We start from the raw sequence: 21451 nt of genomic DNA on the forward strand, positions 1-21451 counted from the left end.
GGACTTCTTGTGAACTACAGATTTAACTAATTGTTCTGAAACATAACAATTTATACATCCATAAGATATGTTTTGATACGTTTCTACGTACTACAATGGATGTTGGAAAGGTTTCAGTTGTCTACGGTTGTTTCTGGTGTCGTCAATATAAACTGCAGTAAAAACCTGAAAATATACAGATTTTGTCATGAATAACTAACTTTGTTCAGAAGGTAGTGTGAGGGTTCGAAGCTTGATTTGATTTACCCACAATGATGTCGAGGAGAAATATTATACAGGGTGTCTTAAAAGTCCCACCCATCCCTATTAACTTTCTTATGAATAAAGATGGAGTGATTTTCTTTGGGGATGTTTATATGACCAACTGAGGAGGTTTTCTAGGTAAGAAAATTTTGACTCCCCTCCCTCCAAAATGGGATAATTAAAATTTGTAAATAGGAACTCCCAGCAAGTGACACTTCATTTTAAAGGCACTATAAAAAGAAGAAGAATGGTGTAAACTAGAGGTCTCTAATGTTACTCTATCAAATTTGGTGGTCAATTAAAGTTTGAATTCTTTTTTAATCCTCACAGTTTAAATTACATTTAAAGTTATTGTGAGGCAGATAAAACATTGACTCTGTAATTATTTTGAGAACTTAAGACACAAAATCATGAAACAAGTCATTATAAGGATGAAAAACCTCAACAACCATCTCTTATTGTTTACGAGTTAGTATATGAGACACATTCAGACAACTTTGACAGGTGGGACTTTTGACACACCGGTGTAATGGCAAATAGGGAAAAGGTTTTCCCACTGTCAAATACCACAGAATGTGAGTAAAGATGTGTTATAACACTGAGATACAGGTATAATGTTCAAATTTATTTATTTTTATATAATTTAAATTATAAATTCTACAACAGTGGAGTAAAAGGTTGATTTTACGTTAATGAACATTTTGAACAGGGGTGATCCATTTAATTTTGCAGTATTTCATTTTAAATTCTGCTTATTTCAATGAGTTCAATTTAAAGACAGCAACCCACACACGTTTCTAAACTTATTGATCTGTTTCTCAATTTGTTTCAAAATAATTTTGAAAAACAAAGAGCAGAAAAAAGAAGGTAATATTTCTCTTTCACTTTATAGAATAGAGAATATGTGATGTTGAATTGACTTTATTATCACAATACGACTAATACTGAATTGCACTAATGTTGAACAGTGTGGGGATTAACAATGTTGTTGTCGTTGTTGTTGTAGATCACTATCAGCACTACAAGCCCAGGTGCGTGGACTGCCACTGACATCACAGAAAGGTGGTCCTCCCACCCCACCGGCACCGCTACAGCCCCGCCCTCGCACTGCTGTCAGCTACACTCGCCAGTCCCCCGCCCCGGTACCCCCGCCCGGCAGCCCTCGCTCTCTCGGTTCGTATAACATTCTTTGTTATAACTTTGGTTGAGTATAGAGTATTTGTGAAAGAAGTTCTAGTGAGATAGACTCTTTGGTTCTCTACTTAAAAGCAAGTAAAAACATTACTCAATCTTACAATTAAAACAAACTACAAAAAAAATCCAGATAAAACGGATAATAATGAGTTGAATATTGGAAAAATTAATATAAGTTACTTTTAAAATAAGCATCTCATTAAACTTGCTACCAAAAATGGGAGTGAAATAGTTCAAGATCTAATATAGTACTTATGTGTCTTTTCAGCCGGATATTACATTTATAGTACTATATTATGTCTCTAGTGTCCATGTCTATTTTGTTACAGTGACTAACATCTGTTATTTTTATTAATATAATATTTTATGTCCATTCATTTTTTTCTAATTCTGTGTCCTAAATTTGCTCTGTTTTGGTTAGTTTCACATTTCTGTATAATTTCCTATCCCAGTTCCAACTTTTTATTTCTTTATTCAGGTTAACTTATATTTCCAATATTGTAGTTGTGTTTAGTAGTATTTATTCAGTTTCACGAGATCAATGTTATGTTCACTGCACTAAGTGTTAAGTGCGGTATCTGTGATGCAGGGGGAGGCATCGCTCCAGAGCTGCCCCCCCGCTCTGTCAGCCCTGCCCCCGTCCAGGCCCCCACCTCCGTCTCCTGGCATGGGGAGTCACCGCCCCAGCCCTTGGGTATGTACACGAGTCTGTCGGTCCCCCTCCACATCTTCATTTATCAAAAGTCCCTCTTCTCAATTGATTTGTTTTTATGATTGCGTCAGTAAATAGACAGCATCTGTGATTGATGTGATGTGCAATCTGTGATTCTGTTTGTATAATCTAAAAGTAAAAGTGTTTTTAAACTGAATATTAAGTCTTACGGAACTGTCATCAGTTTGAATAATACCTTAAGTTATTAGTTTTTATCATTGGTTATAATCTTCTCTAATAGTTATAGATTTTTTCCAGACATTTGCCATCGTTTAGTGATACAAAAAAAATCAGTAACACTACGTTTCGAGGTCTGCAATCTGATCTCTTCTTCAGGTAAATAACTAACCATTCTTCTGGTGATTGGTTGATGAATGCAGACATATTGTGACCTGCATCATGTAGTTCTGTTTTAATAATTTGTGTTTTGTTGTTTGTTTTTTTTATTAATTACATGTTTTAGAGTTAGTAAAGTTGACACACAAAATGGTGGTTGTGATTCCTGACTTAGGCGTGCCACAACGCTCTGGTATGATTTGTTTATTTTAACCTAGTTTGTAATTACGTAGTAGGTTAGTTATTTACCTGAAGAAGAGATCAGATTGCAGACCTCGAAACGTAGTGTTACTGATTTTTTTGTATCACTGAACGATGGCAAATGTTCGGAAAAATCCTGTCCCCTTCACAATCCTTCCATCGTCTAAAACAAACTTCAAATAAAGAAGTTATAGGCTACTTAATTATTGGTCTATATTATTGAAATACAACAACAAGAAAATGTAACGTTTCACTTTAATCTTCTAATAGTTTCCAGATGGTTTTATTTACACATTACATGTAAAATGTACATAGAATATGTACAAGCTGTAGCATTCATTATCCGAGCTGAATTTCAGAATCATTAATTATGTTGTAGATGGTCTTCTTGTTGACCTTTTCTTCTTGCATATTGAAATCAAGGCAATTCAATAAAATTTTACAATTTTATTTTTTGTAAGCTCTTTTGTGTTTATCATTAAAACTACCAAATAAAATTGATAATTTAAATAAATATGAAAAATAGAATAGAAAAGTTAAACAGATATGAGTAGTAAACCTTGTGTCTTTGGAATTAGAATAAAAAATTAGATGCTTATTTATTTTATTAGTAAACGGCTTATACTATTTTTATACCAACATTATTACAGTAAATAATTAAAAGTAGAGCAACAGAGAATACGAGGGTCAGTCAAATATAAACAGGACTTTTATTACTATACCCAACGTCCAGGTTGTAGCAGGTAGCCATGTTGCAGTAGTGGTAGGGGGCAACCTGGGGGAGGGGGAAAGCTGCAACAATGCGTTCTCAGTGCTGTTTTGTTTCTCATTGTAGCCATGTCTGAACAAGAGGTTGTACCTGCAGTTGCGCAACGAGTTATTAAGTTCTTGACAAACGAAGGTGTTAAACCAAGTGAAATTTTTGTTAGACTGACAACTCAGTTTGGGGATAAGACTTTATCACGTTCTCAAGTGTACGATTGGGTTAAAAAGTTCAAAGGCGGACGTGAAACAGTTGAAAATGAAAGTCACAATAGGCGTCCAAGGACCAGTTTGAGTAATGAGAACATTTGTGCTGTTCGTGAACTTCTTAAAAATGATCGACGCTTAACGATAGATGAAATTGCCAGTGAAGTGGAAATTAGTCATGGTAGTGTGCATTCCATCGTCACAGAGCATCTGGGTTTTCGGAAAAATTTTGTGCAAGATGGGTCCCTCGGCTTCTGACTCTCGATCAAAAACAAACCCGGAGAGACATTTGCCAAAGGCTTTTGAATTGGCTTGAGAGAGAGGGGAATGGTTTTTTAAATCGCATAATAACCTGTGATGAAACGTGGGTACATCACTACACTCCTGAATCCAAAATGGCGTCAATGGAGTGGCGAAGGAAAGACGAAACTCGCCCTGTGAAAGCCAAAACACGGTTGTCTGCTGGGAAAGTTCTTGCCACCATCTTTTTTGACTGCAAAGGCGTTTTGCTTATTGACTTTTTACACGAACGTCGTACTGTGAACGCTGCTTATTACTGTCAACTTCTTGAGCAAGCAAAAGCAGCCTTTTGGAACAAAAGGCGTAATCAGCAAATCAGAGATGTCATTTTGCTTCATGACAATGCTAGGCCTCACACAGCTGCCTTGACACAAGAGAAATTACGCCAAATTCATTGGGAAACATTGGAACATCCTCCCTATAGCCCAGATTTGTCTCCATGTGACTTTCACCTCTTTGGTCCTCTCAAAGAAGCACTTGGTGGAAACCGTTTTGAAAGTGATGAGGAAGTACAGGAATTTGTGTGCAGTTGGTTCAAGACACAACCTCAAATCTTTTATGAAGAAGGGATCCATTAGCTATCCTCACGCTGGGAAAAGTGTCTGAGAGTTGAGGGAGACTATGTAGAAAAGCAGTAACATGTAATCATTTTATTGTTTAGCTTTAATAAACGTATAAGTTAAAAGTCTTGTTTATATTTGACTGACCCTCGTACTTCAATATAGCAGCAACACAACAACAGGATAATAAACCTACTATGCTGTTTAAGTTCTGACATAAAATACTGTGAAGTATTACTTACTGTTGGAGGATGTTTGTGAGCAGAATTGTAGAAACAGTTTAAAAGGGAACAGCGACCCCAACCTGAATGGAGCATTGGAAAGTTAAACAATGAATCAAACTCAACAATATGTTGCTGCTACTAATGGCTTCCTCAGAGCAAAGAAAGTCAACAACATAAGGTACATTATGACTGTACGCTTGCCTATAAACAGTGCCAACTGTTGCACATTGAAAATATTTATATAGACGAATAATATGTTTGACATTCTGCTTATTATTGAGGCTGTGTGCTGAAAAGTATTTGTTTGGTAGCATTGTGTGTTTTACTTTTGTGTGTTACTGGGTAATGTGCTTTTCTAAGGCTGGGAGTCGACATACAATTGGACTCAGGAGCCTGTGTGTGTGTAATGTAGATATTAGTGTGAAGGGATTAAGGGAACTTTCCTCATGCTAAATCTTTACAGGGTGCAACTGTTAGAAAAGGTTTTTAAGATAAGTTCTGAAAGAATCTATGTATTTTACAAAGGTTAGCTTTGGTGTCAGTTCAAATCATGAGTGTAACCAGCAAAGAGCTTGATGATCAAGTTTTAGTGTGTAACAGTTGTCATCATTGCTAGCCATACTTGTCTTGTACAGCGGTGCATAACCTACTTTTTGTTTTTAATTTTCTCTTGTTACATCTGCTGAGATAAAACTATTGATAATTGTAAAATATCAGGATTCCTTTATCTATTTGGTGTGCAATTTTGTCCGGTGCTATTTGGGTGATATTTGTTTCTCTATAAATCTGTTTTAAGAATAAAGTTCAGCGAAAGAAATTAAAGGAAATTATTGAATTATGTGTGTTGCCTGAATTTTCACTTACACAACATATAAATGTATTAATGTAAGGTTGTACAGTATATGTGTTGTGTGCTTGCAGGAGGACAGTGCCCGGAGAGTGGGTCACCCTCACGTCAGCCCCCGTCCACCACTGTCAGCTCGCCACCCAACACTGCCATATCCTCGCCCCTGTGTCGCTCCGTCGACAAGGTAATACCAACTTGTATTCAGCAATCACATTTGCTATCAAAGCTTATGTTTACATTCACTATTTCATTAGATAGTGGTAACATCTTATCTGTCCTTGGTGACTATGTAGATGATGTACAGGAAACATTTCCCCCTCAGTGGAAGAACTGACCCACAGGCCAGCAGGGTTAGCAGTTACGATGTCCGGGATAGGATCGGCCAATAGTTCTCCACTTATACAAGGAAACAGTAGCACCTGCCTGTTGTACCGAATGGACAAAACACATGGAGTTGGATACCTCTGAGGTCCTAGTAATTAATACTCGATTTTCAAAGTTTACTTATTTGTTTAATCGAATGAATGAATGAATTGATTTTATTTCCCAAATATATGTACAATATTACAATATAATCTGTACAATTAACTTCTAAATTTTTACAATACCGAACGAAGTTTGAAATGTGAACAAAGAATAAGAAATAATCATCATAGAATAAACAACATAAAATAAACATCATAAAAATAACAATCGTGGTAAATAAACATAAAAGCGCCACTTCTTGATGTTAAAAATAAAATAATGTATTGCCACGTTGCTGCCAAATAGTGATAATTAACTAAATGATATCATAGGGGCGAACCTAAACGTTCCAATGTTCTATGGTAATTTTTCATGCGAACTTACTAATTATGAAACTTTAAAATTTACTTCCCTTCATGTTGATGTCGACTCACAAACGCGGACTTTAGCATCTTGGCTCGGCATTGCAGCTGTAGTCGGAAAAAGTGAAGATTAGTAGACTAGAAGTCTAAAAGCACTCAAAGTTGTAATCAGAGACTCAAAGTTAAAATCAGAGACTCGGTTGAACTCGCCTAAAACAAAATCACGACGGTCAATCAATCAATCAATCAAACATCTTTATTTCATAAAAATGTACATATCGTACAAGAAATAGTGTCAACAAAGTAATTGGTTTTTAATTTAAACATTTACAATGTCTGTGAACAATAAAAACAAATGAGATAAAACAGAAAACAAGAACCTCTTTATACACAAAATTACACATTCTTAACTAGGTTCGTGCAGATTAGTTTAGGGGTTTTCCCCTTCTTCGGGCCAGAACAACATTAGTTCTAAATACAGGTTTTACAAACAATCATACAAACATTGAGCCTACAAATAAAAATATTAAAATTAAGTGTTTTCACCTTCTTTCAACTTTCATACCTGTTTCTATTAGAGTAGTCATTAACAATTTTCTTTTTAATAAAACGAAAAGGGGAAAAGCACAATGTATTTTCAATGGTTTCTTAGAGTAAAGTAGCTCTTCAGTTGAGTAAAATGCAGATTTTATTAAAAAATTTTTTAATGATTTAAGAAATTTGTTCGGGATTTTTCTCTTGTTTAATATTTTGCGGTAAACAGTCAAAAAATTTGTTTCCACTTTAAAAGAAGTTTTCTTTTCGAAAAAACACAATCTATGTTGTTTCAACTTGTCGATGTGATCTAGTATTATATGTATGTACATTTTTCCCTATTGTAGTTTTATTATTTAAAAGTATGAATTTTATTGTCTCAAAAATATATAAGCTATACACTGTTTAAAAATCTTCAATTCTGAAAATATATGTTTAACAGAGTCGGATTGTTTCAAATGGAGCATAATCTTTAAGGCCCGTTTTTGTTGGATTAAGATTCTGTCCATATTTCGTTTTGTTGTTGTGCCATATATACAAATACCATAAGAAATGTGGGGAGTGGATTAAGGCGTAGTAAATAGATTTTAATGTTTCTATGTTACATGATAGTGCCATTCTTCTTAGAGCATAAAGGCCACTTGATGTTTTGCGCATAAACAAGATTTACATGCTCATCCCACGTTAAGTTTTCATCTATAACTAATCCTAGAAATTTAGTTTCTTGTACTTGGTCCAGTATCTTATTTTCAACAAATATTGTGGGCCGTAATTTATTCTTAGCTTGCTTTGTTGAGAAGGAAATAAAATTAGATTTACTAGAATTCAAAAGGAGATTTTTACTGTCCAAAAAGTCTTTCACCAACGACAAGCCAATGTGAGAGGAAATTTCTATTTGCTCTTCACTTTCCGCAGTTACAATTATGTTTGTGTCATCTGCATAAAGGCAAACTTTATTATCATTGCCCCATACTATTCCAGGTAGACCTTTCAAATAGCATAGGAACAGTAATGGGCCCAATATCGATCCCTGGGGACACCATATTGAACAGTTAAAAGACGAGAAGCCATATTTTTCCTTATATCTAACTTTTACATTTTCTTTATAATGGATTAATTTCAACAAATTTGTTTTCTTTTCTGACAGGTATGATTTTAAACCATGTCAATTTCTGTACTTTTCACTCCAAGAGTATAAAGTACATTCAGTAACCTTACTGTGTTCAACACTATCGAAGGCCCTTGACAAATCCAGAAAAATGCCAATTATTTTTTGCCCTCTATCAACAGATTCAATTATTGATTCAATAAACTCAACTCCTGCCGTTGTAGTAGACTTACTGGACCTAAAGCCATGTTGTTGTTTATCTAATAGCTCATTAGTTTTCGAGATAATTTAGAAAATTGACTATATACTACTTTTTTTCTAAAATTTTTGAGAATACTGGAAGTACCGATACTGGTCCTATAACATTTCACATCCTCTAAATTACCCTTTTTAAATATAGGTAAACTCGGGCTATTTTTAAATTTTATCTGGAAATATACCTGAGATTAGGGAATGATTGATTACATGAGTTAACGGAATACAAATATAAAAGGCAAAGCTGCCTTTTATAATTGTAATAGGAATGTCATCGTATCCTGAAGAGTACTTATTATCGAAGGATGTTATTATTTTTTGCAATTTCATTTTCTGTTACCATTTTGAATTGAAATTTTGTGTTTGACTTGACTAACATTTAATAAAGTAGCTTTTGCCGAGTGCTCAATGTTTTTGGGGACTACTAGATCTTTAACTGCATTCACAAAGAATTCATTAAATGTTTCCACATATAACAGATGGATCAGTTATGTAGTGACCCAATGAAAATAATTTAGTGTTTGTGTAGGTTTTTGACAGTTTTCCAGTTTTTCTAAATTTACTAAGTTCCATGTAGTTTTTAATCTTATTTTTTGAATTCATAATTTTTTCCTCAAAGTATAACTGTTTTATTACTAATTACATTATTTCGTAGATCTTGCTTTTTACTTTTGATTAATAATTTTAATTCGTTATCTTTACATATTCTAAATTGAGACTCCAAATAAGTTATTTCAGTTTGCTTTAGTTTTAACTCCTCATTAATCCATTTATTTCTACTATCCAACTTTTCTGTAATATACAATTTTTGGAAAAATTAACATCAAAGTAATACTTAAAATATATTGTAAAAAACGGTACTTTTGGATTATAACCGACCACACTAGTATGAAGAACACAAAAAAATAGAAATTTATAGAAACAAACATGATAGAACGAAAAAACAACTCTTCAATTACAAAATTACAAACTTACAAGCATTTCCAGGTATTGTGATCGCTGTTATCTTATCTTTCTCGAGAATCCTGATTACGGCAGGCCGCCGCGGCATCACGTGATTTGCACGGTACATAATTGCCTTTCCATTACAATTCAATTTATATTTCTGATTATAGCCCCTCTAGAATTTTGATATTTTTACTGATAGGTACTATCTCGAGGGATGTTTTTTCTTTATCGTCGACATCAGCGCGGGGCAGCACCGAAGGTGCTGTCAACGCCCGCGCTGATGGCCGGAGGCACTCGCATTTTGGGTGGGGTGGCGGAATGTGATCAAGAATAAAAAAAACACGTTTTTAGTGTTTTTTTAATAAAGAGTTTAGTTTGGTAAATGATTGTTTTTTGTTGAATTTTTGTGTTTGGAGAAATGTAGAGGTAAAACACGAAGTACAACAAAGCGATGCACCAGCTGAACGGGCGGCGAGACTGCAATCACGTTATCTACTAGACGCTCGACTTTGACCTCTGTCTGAGGATGGGGAGGGGTTTGCGATAAGACAATTCCTGTTTAATATTGACGAAATATTGTTTCTACGCTAATCTAGTAATCAGTAGAAACGAAATGTGAAATAACGATTCATGTCTGGGTGTGGTCGGTATAAATCCCAAAGTACCGTAAAAACTATCATATTTAAGGGGAATGGTAGATTGAGAGACATCTAACCAATGTTCTAAGCTTAATTGTTTGTGAAATATGTCTATGTTACTTTTATCAAATTTTTCTTACTTGTTTTCTAACTAGAGTAATATTTTTTGATTCTAAATCTAACAATTCCATTATTTGGCCATCATGATCAGAAATATGAGTGATTGCCCCAATTACATTTAAACTATTGGGTTTCTATATTGGTGATGAAGTTATCAATAATTGCTGTTTTTGAATGTTATGTTACTCGAGTAGGGAAATTTACCACCATATACCTCATACCATAACCAGATAAAACAATTTACAAATCTAGTGTAAGTGTGGTTTTTTTTACTAAAACATCCACATTAAAATCTCCAGCAAGAACAATTTTTTCAAATTTTTTACATAAAATGTCTAGTAAAATTTCTAAATTTTTCAAAAAAGATGTTTAAGTTTGAACCATTTGGGGATCTGTAAATACATCCTAATACGAAAGAAAACCCACTATTTATGATTTCTGTCAAGCAACATTCAAATTCTTTTTCTACTAATATTGATTGAAAATAAGGGATTTCTACAGCTTTAAAGTTTACATTTGTATGAGTCAAAATTATGACACCTCCACCCCGTCCTAGGTTTCTTGAAAAATAAGAAGCTGTTACATAATTTGAAATTTTTTAGCAAGTCTATTTCTTCTTTTATCATCTTATGCTCGCTTAGTGCAATTATGTCCGGTTTTGATTCAGTGAGAAAAATGTCAAGAAGATCCAGACGAGATGGAAGGTGTTGAACATTGTGATGTAATATTGAAAGGCTTTTATATACTGGATTACTTGAACAACAAGAAGTTTTTTTGGATATGGAAAGGTTAGGACTTATTAACAGGGGGTGTTTGCTGTGGTACTAGGGAGTTTAAACAAGATGAAGGGTTCTTGCCAGGTGTCAAGGGAGCTTGCAGTGACTTGGTGGGGACTGTTAATGGCGGGAAGTCTGAACAATGTAAATGAAATGAATTCAAGTTTAAAACTAGACTGGGTGGAGACAGGAACACTTTGGGAGGTGCCGAGGTCTTTGGTCGCCGGCGTATCTGCAGATCCTGCCTTCTTAATCTCCTCCTTCAGCTTCCTGACAAATACTGCGTGGGAAAGTCCATGATGTTAATACTCTACGAGCAGTAGACTGTTCCTTGGTGACCACCACCACCTTTGCCCCTGTGGTCTGATGAAACTCATTGATGTTCTTGGCAAAGTGCTCTATCTTGACATGGTCTCGGACACAACCCAAGGGCGAGCATATTAACGTATAGAAAAAAGTTCTACTCTTAAAGTCATGAGTAAGGTCATGGAACGCCTTGTTGTAATCATCCCTTGAAGGCTTGTCATTGAAGTTATCCTTGGTTATTAGGCTGTAGACTCCTGCTGCCCGCGGACCATCCTCTGGTAAGCCAGATGCTTGGTGAGGCAATCCCTCGGTAATTAGCCATTTATCGAGATAACTTAAGATTCATGACAACATGGTCTCGTCCAAAGGACATCACCATACTATTATCAATATTAACCTGCCAAATAAAATATCAACCAAGGTAAGTTACTTCATTATTTACAACTTTATTTTATATTACATTCAAAGTTAGATTTCTCACATGAAAGGACTTAATGTATAATACGAAAATATAAATTTTACTTACGGACAAGGCGTGCGAGGTGTTGCTCGGCAGCAGGAACGGCAACTACAAAGTTCATGAGAGAAAAAATTAACACGCGTGCCAATAAGGTTATTAATCCGCCAATAATTTAGTTTCAAGAGCATCAGATGTAACTTATATTAACCAGTAACAAGTAACAGGGTTGCAAAATTATGTATTATATAAAATACAACTAAATAACGGTACACTGTTGCAGACTAAAGACAAGAAGTCGGTGAGCCTGATGAGAAGACTGACCAGTATCAAGAAGTCACGCTCCCCTCCGCCCTCGTACTCCATGGACAACCCTGTGTTTGAGGACGGGTCCTCGCCCACTCCTACACCTACTGTACATGTCAGGTAAACTTTCTAAACATGTTTGTTCTTGCAAGTGTAAAAGTGAATTCTCCAATATCATAAATTCTTGAATACTGAGTGATTTGAAACTCAAAGGTATTAATACTTAAATATCTTACATGTCTTAGAAATTGTGTTAACTATGGATCCTGATTAAAAAAGAGACAAAATTCAATTGTTAGCATATCTAGAGGACAAAAATTCAGTCAATGCCTATGTTGACATGTTTCTTAATGGTTTAAAAAATGTACCATTATTAGCCTATAATTTTCTTTATATTGATCAATTATTTTATATCTTGAACACAATTATAACTAATATATAGTTACATGTATACCAAATATATGTAGCTTAAAATTAGTATATTTCCAAAAATTTATTTTCAGTTCTGCAAAATATGAAAATACCAATTTGTAATTGTTCTTAAATTTGTGCACAAAAATAGTTTTTTTTAATAATTTTATTATACTATTATTTCAGAAAGTGCAATTTGCCCCCTGAACTATAACTATTATTTCAACTCTGGTCAGTAAGCTTTGTCTATATAAGATAGCAGTATTTAATTCTATGAATAGCAGAAATTAGGCCAATTCTAAAAATGTTATTTCTGTTTTGATTTACAAATTTGTTACTTCACCGTTGGTACTGCATTTAATTGTGATTCTTTTTTCTACTGGTAATTAGATATACTTATTAACAACATTTTTAATCCTAATTACAGTGTTATTCAGTCCCAGCCAGTACTTTACTTATACTCCGATTGTTCGTTGAAAAATTTAAAAAACAAATCAAACGTCTGATTGTTGATTGTTAATTCAACAATAGTTCAGATAACTTTTTAAAACATGGTTGTTTGTAATGCGTTGATTTGCTGGGTTGCTCGTGGAATGGTTTGCTGTGCTACGTCAAGTTGTATCTTTTATTGAAAGATAGTTGTAATATATTGTTTATTGCATTTGTTGGAACACTACAGTGTACACGTATAGTGGGCTTATCTCTGTGGAGATATCTATGTCATATTGCGCTGCATCAACTGTTAGCAGTGTACCTCACTATCCAGAATTCCATATCACGGCACATTCACACTTGTTTCAACTCATACAGATACATGAAATTACTGAAGTATTTGTAGGTTTCTTATGGTGAAACTGCATTTATACTTTATCTCTGCACTGTTTTAATATGGCAGATGTACAATGGCCGGTTTTTTTTTAACCTCTGATCTCGGACATGTGGTAGATCCGCAGTAGACAATCTTCAATCGACAATCTTCCCCACTACAGCATCTGTCACTGCCGAGTTCAAGTAGCTAGTTTACACTGAACTGCAGTTGTATAAACATGGCCGCCTTTATTGATTCTCCTGCCTAATGTGAATTGAAGATTGTTATTCGTTTCCTGCAATCAGAAAGGAATAGTGCAGCAGAAATCCATTGGAGAATATGCTGTGTTTACAGAGAAAGCGTTATAGTTGATGGTGTTGTACGTGAGTGATGTAGAAAGCCAAAGATGTTGTCTGACACCCACAAAAATCACTGAATGGCTTCAGCTTTGAGTGATCCTTGGACAACCAAAATGATCCTTGAATTTGACATTCGGTCATCTTTAAACTTTTGATGTTTAAAGATGACATACAACACCATCATAATGTTTATCTAATCCTTGTTGTGTTTTTTTTTTTTTTTTTTTTTTTTTTTTTATTTAAACCTCTGCGGTGCAAAAAAATCTCAATACTTAGAGAGCCATTTTTTTTATATACATGTCAGTTGAAATGTATGAGAAAAAATGTTTGTGTTATTTCCAGTCTATAGTTCAGAACCACTCAGACCGTTAATATGTTGATTGCCAGAGCTTATCTGAACTGAGTGTACAACAGGTTCCAACGTTAGACTGTGTCATTCCGTAGCTAAAGTGTTAATCTAGCATTATAACTCTTGATGTTGTCCCGAGAAATGTTGATACTAGTAGATTTAAGATGTAAAAATGTTAAATGGCTTATTAATGGTTAGTGTAAATAAACACTTAGCTTATGTGTGTACGCTGCACTACCAGGCATGTTGTGTGTTCATTACTTGGTGGCAGTTAACTCTCTTTGTAAATAATCCAGTCGACAACACTGCGATGCAACGCACTGCAAGTTCTGGTGGGGCACTAAGCTGTAATCAGCCTTTTTTGTGGGTGATAGTATTCATAATTTCAAACAAAACAAAATTTTATAAATATAGGTCAAGAAATGTCTTGTTTAGCTGCTAGCTGCCATTTTGTATTTTTTATTCAAAAATTATTATCTTCAAAAATAGTTAAGCTAAAGAAACCAAATTGGGCACACACATTTAAATAGATAAAAGGGAAATTTAAAAAAATCATTGTGTAATTTTTTCCATATTTAACAAAATGGTGTCTTTTGAAAATTTTTAAAGTAAAAAAAAAACATCAACTATTTGTGAAAAATTTCATTGCAATTCCAACGGTACTTGTTTCAACAAATTCCATCAATGAATAAGCGAGCACAACCACTTTAAAGATACGCTTGCACAAGACGGGAGCACCAAACATGTAACAGTCGAGAGGTATCAGTTGTTTGTTATACATTAAAGTGCTGTCTTTGAAAATATATACGAGTATAACTGTTGTTCACATTTATCTGTGCTGTGCGTCAATACTAGTAAAATACCCCCGAGACCATTTTGAATTTGAGAAGTTACAAGTCCTTTTTTCTTTTATTGTTGTTTATTCTTTTTTACTCTGTGTAATCCAGCAACTGTACACAAATAGGAGTTGTATTATGCTTTTAACAATTTTATCAAGAATCAAAATCCATGACGGTAAAACAATATTGGTACCGATGTTAAATTAATGTGCAGAACTTTTTGGACTTTAAGCGGAAGCTTCTGTGGTCTTTCCGCATTTCAGCAAGTTGTATTGGTTAACTTGTCTTTGCCCAGTTTTGATTCTGTGACAGTCTGACTTGATGCTACAATATGTGATCACTTGTGTCAGTGCCCAGTGCCAGCTATTGGTAGTGTGCGGTGTTGGTAGTGGGTAGGTAAGCATGAGTGTGTATGTGGTAGGTCCGGCTCGTGTCCCAGCCAGTTGCTACAAGTGTTGCCACTGGACGGCAGCTCCCCCCACCACCGGCTGCGCACCAAGCACAAGGAACGCACCCACCAGTCCAGGTACACAAACACATCCTCTACACCCAAAAATATTGCATCATCAGATTTGTAAATAGAAAACAACAATTAATCTCGAAATTTTGGGGATTCTATCAGTAAAAACACATAACACCATACAATTATGTGTATCAAAAATGTCCATTTTACTGTCTCCCTGTGTTGAAAAAATTAATAAATTGGTGTAATTTAATTAATTAATTTTTTGTAAGTGTCTTTAAACTTTACTAATGAATTTCAAAAACATTGGCAACTAATTTTTAAAATACTCATTCCTCAATAAAAGTAGTTGATATCTGTGAAATAAAATGAACTTTTCTTATTTCATTATTTCTAAGATTCAAAGTATTCCCACTTAAGTATACTTGTATATATAAGTTATACTTTTTTTTATTAGTGTGAAAATTTTTAATTAGCATAGCCCAAGACCAAATGTGTTGGTTACATATTGTTGTAAAATGTAATGTATATATGTAAGCATTAATGGTTACAACAAATGAACTAAAACTTGATAAAAGACATATAAAATACACTTTTAAGACATGAAATCGTCAAGAATTTTGTAGATTTTAGATAATTTATTTTTTAAGTTGTATCACAATAATAAAACATTGTTTTTTATAAATGTGACAACCACTTTCTGAATAATTAGTCTTCTATTGAATTGTGGTTTAGATTTCTAAATTTAAAATAATATGTTGGGGTAGATAAAATATATGTGAGAAATTTGAATTGCAGTAGGAAATCTCTTAGTGAGACAAAAAGTCTAACACAAAGTTGGTTAAAAGATTAATTGAAAAATAACACTTTAATTGTAATTAGCTGCACAAAAATTTGAGGAAATGGTAATTTGTAATTGATTACTTTAAACAACATAGAAACTACAAGTATCAAAACTTTTCTTTCTTTTAGAATATCTATACAATTTCTTTTAACATATGTGTTATTATTATATTAAGTTTTGTGAAATTTAACATAATTAATTATTCTAAAACAACTGTGTTTTAACCCTTTGAGTGCCGGAGCATCTCTATTTGCGATCCTGCATTATATGCAAGAAATGCCAGAATCGCTATTTGCGACTTCTGCAGTAACGCTTACATTTTATATAGTATTTATCTAAATTGGCTCAATGACTATAAATACGCATTCCAATGGCTTCAACGTAATTATTTTTTACTGCAGGTCTAGAATTTTTCCTCAAAAGGAAGATAAACTAGCCATGCAAAACTACATGATTGTACCATATAACTTGAAGCAAACGTTCCAGCATGTGTTTCTATGGTGTTTTATGTTGACCTTGACGCAAAGAACAAAACCCATAAATATCAAAATACAGTTGACAATTACAAGTATTAATCTTTCTTGGCAAATTTTACCTCTCAATTTTGGCTGTTGACTGGTAACCTAACTTATTGTAACTATTCTTTTTTTGAATGTTTTTATTAATTTTATTTATTTGCTACTAAAGGTTTTAGATACTGAATTCTGTTTTTACTGTCCAAAACTTTTCTAAGTATAAAATATATATCTGACACAAAATGCTGTATATTCACAGTTGCAGGAATATTAATCAGTCATTTACTCAGTATAAATTAATCCTTTATTTTCGCAGGAACCAATTTTTTTTAATTATTTAAATCCAAGATAAATATAAGTTGGGAAGTAGTAGTTTTCCTTTATTTCCCGCACAATTATTTATACAAATGTTTGTGCATGTTGCTAATGCTTATTTATCACGCTTTTTCTTTGTCAGCTGATGTTTTGATGCATGCTGGGTTCAGATTTGTTGGTCTGTTATATATTATTATGTATTTGTATTTTACTTGGAGCTCAGCACAAACACAGATGTTACAGTCTGCACTCTATTGAATGTAAACCCCATTAACCTATAAATCACTGTTGGTTGTTAGATCACTGTCAAGATTTTGAGGTGACATTGCTCCTGTGTTTTGGATCTGTTACTGAAGATATAAACAGTTTTGAAGGGCTAACAATACTCCAGGCTTGGTGTAAGATTTCAAGTGTTGGATTGGACTTTGCAGTCGTTTTACACTCTATTAATCAGGTGTACCGTATTTGTAAATTTATATTTTGGTTTTCTTCTTCACAAAGAGAGCAGGTAGCAGTTCTTTTGTGTTACAATTGTGTTGTACTTTTATGATACTAATTCATAAAATTGATGAAGACTCAACAATTGGTTGCTTGTTTGGGCTTAGCAACAGTGTTATTTATACACTAAACTCTTCGGTGCAATCAAGTTTTAGGTGGGTTTATGGACAAAATTACATATCACCGTTATGCATGTCATTACATAAGTATAAATTAATTAAGAATGCACAAGAAAGTCTCTATACAGGTGTGTATAATAAAGGAAGAAAAAATTAAGCCAGATTATTATCAGATCAATACAATAAATAATACAAAAAATAACTTGTGTAGAGGCTAATTTTTAGTGCATTTATATAGCTCCATCAAACCATGAATAAAATCTTAACAAAACGGTTTGAAGATTTTATTATGGTGGGGGACAAAGACAGTATTAACAAAAATACAGACAAACTTCGTATACATTACATGTGGTAAAATATTTGACCAAATGACACTTTATCTTCAACACACATTGATGAGCCAGCCTAGACTGTTGTCTAGGAGGTTTGAGACAATTGTACAAGCACACAGCCTAGTGTTTTGTGAAATAAATAGAGAAATTTCTCTCAAGTAATTAATAATTTTGATGAGGATTGAAGTAGGATTTTATATAAAGGGTTTAACCGCCTTAAATTAAAGTTTAATCGCCTGAACTGTATAATGAACTAAATTATAATTACTTTATAATTTATAATTAAACTAAGTTATAATAAAAAGCATGCATTTTTAGGATTAATGAGTGAAATGTGTGTTAGAAAATAAAATGTTTATCCACATTTTACATTTTACAATCCATCATAATTGAGTAAAGTGAAATAGAATGAGTAGTAAGTATGTGTTGTAGGGGCGACAGGTGTGAGGTGGCAATGCCGACCACTGTTGCCAACCCTGCAATCGCCACACATCGCAAGTCTAATTCATTGGATGGCTCAGAGCGCAAGACAAAACAGCTGGTTCCTCCAGTCAGAGAACGGTCAGTACTTGAATTGTTTTAGTGTTAAGTTTACTGCAGAACGTTCTCAGACTTGTCAGCTGTAATGGATCTGTACAGTCGGAAATGAGTTTGAACCTTGTCACTGATCTGTGCAGTTTCCGGTGCATCGTCGCATATCCACCGAACAGCGAGTACGAACTGGAGCTACGTGTGGGGGACGTGATCTACGTTCACCGCAAGCGAGATGATGGTTGGTACAAGGGTACACAGCAGCGCACAGGCAAGACGGGGTTGTTTCCTGCCAGCTTCGTAGAGTCCTTCTGAGACGACCGAGCCCGGCCCAGTGTTCTGCTAGAAACGTGTATCTGAGCGCTGGGTCGCCATCACCAGGATCTGAGAAATCATGCAAGAGCGGAGTCTGAGATTTTCCCTGCCAGCTTCGTAGAGTCCTGAGACGACCGAGCCCGGCCCAGTGTTCTGCTAGAAACTTGTATCTGAGCGCTGGGTCGCCATCACCAGGATCTGAGAAATCATGCAAGAGCGGAGTCTGAGATTTTCCCTGCCAGCTTCGTAGAGTCCTGAGACGACCGAGCCCGGCCCAGTGTTCTGCTAGAAACTTGTATCTGAGCACTGGGTCGCCATCACCAGGATCTGAGAAATGCAAAGGCTGATTCCGAGATTGTTCCAAGTTCTTCAACTGTTCTCCAAACCACATGATCAAATAGCAGATTCAAAGTATCATATCTTATAGTTTCTTTTGTTGGTTTTTTTAACAATCATCTCTAAAATACTTTTTAGGTTTATTATTAAGTTTTATATTGTGATAATAGTTTTATTTAATTTAAATTTAAACAAAGTAATAGCGAGTATTTTAAACTTCCGACATGTAGCTTGTCAGCTGTAATGTATCTGTACAGTCAGAAATGAGTTTGAATCTGTGCAGTTTCCGGTGTGTCGTCGCGTATCCACATAACAGCATGAACTGGAGCTACGTGGGGGGACGTAATCTACGTTCACCGCAAGGGAGATGATGGCTAGTACAAGGGTACAGCTGATCGTTATAACATGCATTAACTGTAGATTGTACGTATTAACTACGTATTCAGTAAGTTATAAATAGTCTCCCCATTATTAGCCAGGTAATTACAAAACAATGACCCTAAATATTCAATCAGAGATCAAGTGAAAATGCACCTAGAGTGAAAACTACACTGCTGCAAAAACCAAGAATTTAAGAGTTAATTTTTTTATGGAGTATTCTAAAGTGAATTTAGATTCTATTGAATATTTGTTTCAAAATTTAGTAAGAGTTAACTAAAAAAATTATTTAATAACTATTACAAACATGTTTTTATGAAAAATAAATATTATTAATAATTTACTAAATGAAAATGTGCCAATGCCACGATTTAAAAATCTCATATTTAATTCATTTATATTACAAAATAAGATAAGGTACAATTCTCAAAATATTCTTTAGTTTTTAATTTATTTTAAGTCACCACGGTTAACTGAAACACAGTGGATCCACTCCAAATGATCAGGAGTCCACTTTACTTGTGGGAAATAAAAACTCCTTTTGTGTCTTTTGTATGAATTTTGAACATTTATGCAATATTTTAAAACAACTGCTATCCTCATACCTTTTTTATGTCCTAGTTTTTTAAGTGGGGCGGTGATTAAACATTTAGAAAAGAAATGGATATTTCAGCTAATAAGCATCATAATCATTCAAAAATGAAAAAGCTTTACGAATTTTTGGATCATTTAAATCTTATTCGCTGAGAGTTAGCAAAGCCTAGCACTCAAGGGGCTGGAAAAATTTAATTTCTGTCTGTCTGTCCGCACGATATCTCGAAAATGAACCAACATATAGACTTGAATTTTGTATGAAACTTCATTTCTATTCAGGCAACACTGAGTTCGATGATGGTGCATGTCGCTCCATGAAATTTGGCTTAGCATTAACGAACATTTTTACATTGATATAGCAAACAAGAAAACTGCAGAGCAAACATATTCTTAAACAAACTGAATGTCCTCTTGTGTAAACACTAGTTTAAAAAAAAATAGAACTTAAGAATATAATTTCTTTACGTAAGAGACACATTCTTTATATCTTCCTGTGTTACAAAACTTTAAATTTACTAATTAAATATACATTTTTGAAGGTTTTCATTTTTTAAAAGTTTGACAATCACCCACTTGAAATAGTATGAAGTATAAAAAGTGTGTAAAAATAAGTTACTTTCCCAGTCAAAAAAACTGTACGAAGTGTGTATAATATATTGAACTAATTATTTAAAAGATTGTTAAAAAAGTGAAAAATATAATAATAATTTTCTAGTAACTGTTGAAGTTAAATCATTTTCACTGTACAAGATAAGTTTTTGACGTGTAATTTTGAGATATTTATGACACTGCTCTCAGAACATTGAGAATCTTCTACCATAATCTTCCCTTTTTTATTGTTAGCAATATAAATGGATATAGCAGCAAGCTAACCCACCTCCAGAGAGTAAAGAAAACTCATTTTTATCGTGCCAGAGGAAAGTAATCTCAGAATTGGCAGCGAGAGTGGGAACGTGACTGTAGCGGTAACAACTATGTCCAGCTCAAGCACAGTAAAAGAGCTCCATCGTCAGATTATAATATTCTGACTAAAAATATTATAATGGGTCAATGGGTTAAAAATCAATGCTGCAGGAGAATATGAAAAGAACATACTTTCAAAATGCTGTGAGACAGAGGCCTTTCTGCTAGTTTTGTGAAATTTTTGTGAAAAGTGAACTATGAAATGTATTCAAACATTTCTCTCTTGATAAGATTCACAGGGTGTGTCAGAGGTTCCACGAACTGTTCTCTACAAAACTGCGGTTTTAATTTCTTTCATACAGAAACTATGTATGCTGAAGAAGTTTGCTGACCCATTTAATGTATCCCACGTGATAAATTAACAATCTTGCATTGGTTTGGTATTGGTTGTTGTTTAGGAAAACTGAAATATTTTTTGGGTTTGGTAATAAAAAAATCACAGACCTGACAGCTCAACGAGCGATTATTGTTTATACACTGAATTGAAACTGAACTTGGTGGAAAGACTTGTAATCCTTGGCTACGTGAGGCGGCAAGAAATATATTTGGTATAGAATTCATGAAAAAAGCTATTCATGAAGTATACAAAAGTGTTGTATTATCAAAGAATATATACAAAAA

At 34.1% G+C, this 21451-nt stretch overlaps 1 protein-coding gene across 1 annotated transcript in view; it reads left to right on the forward strand.

The window, feature by feature from the left end:
- LOC124357925 (E3 ubiquitin-protein ligase SH3RF1) overlaps positions 1–19512 on the forward strand; it is a 45229-nt gene extending 25717 nt beyond the window's left edge. Inside the window, 7 exon segments of the mRNA XM_046810047.1 lie at positions 1250–1416; positions 2027–2131; positions 5661–5770; positions 11839–11981; positions 15049–15153; positions 18146–18274; positions 18391–19512. Coding sequence (XP_046666003.1) covers positions 1250–1416; positions 2027–2131; positions 5661–5770; positions 11839–11981; positions 15049–15153; positions 18146–18274; positions 18391–18559 — 928 coding nt within the window. The 3' untranslated portion in view covers positions 18560–19512.
- Positions 19513–21451: the final 1939 nt, after the last annotated feature.

This window comes from Homalodisca vitripennis, chromosome 3, assembly GCF_021130785.1.
Source record: "Homalodisca vitripennis isolate AUS2020 chromosome 3, UT_GWSS_2.1, whole genome shotgun sequence".
Lineage (NCBI taxonomy): Eukaryota > Metazoa > Arthropoda > Insecta > Hemiptera > Cicadellidae > Homalodisca > Homalodisca vitripennis.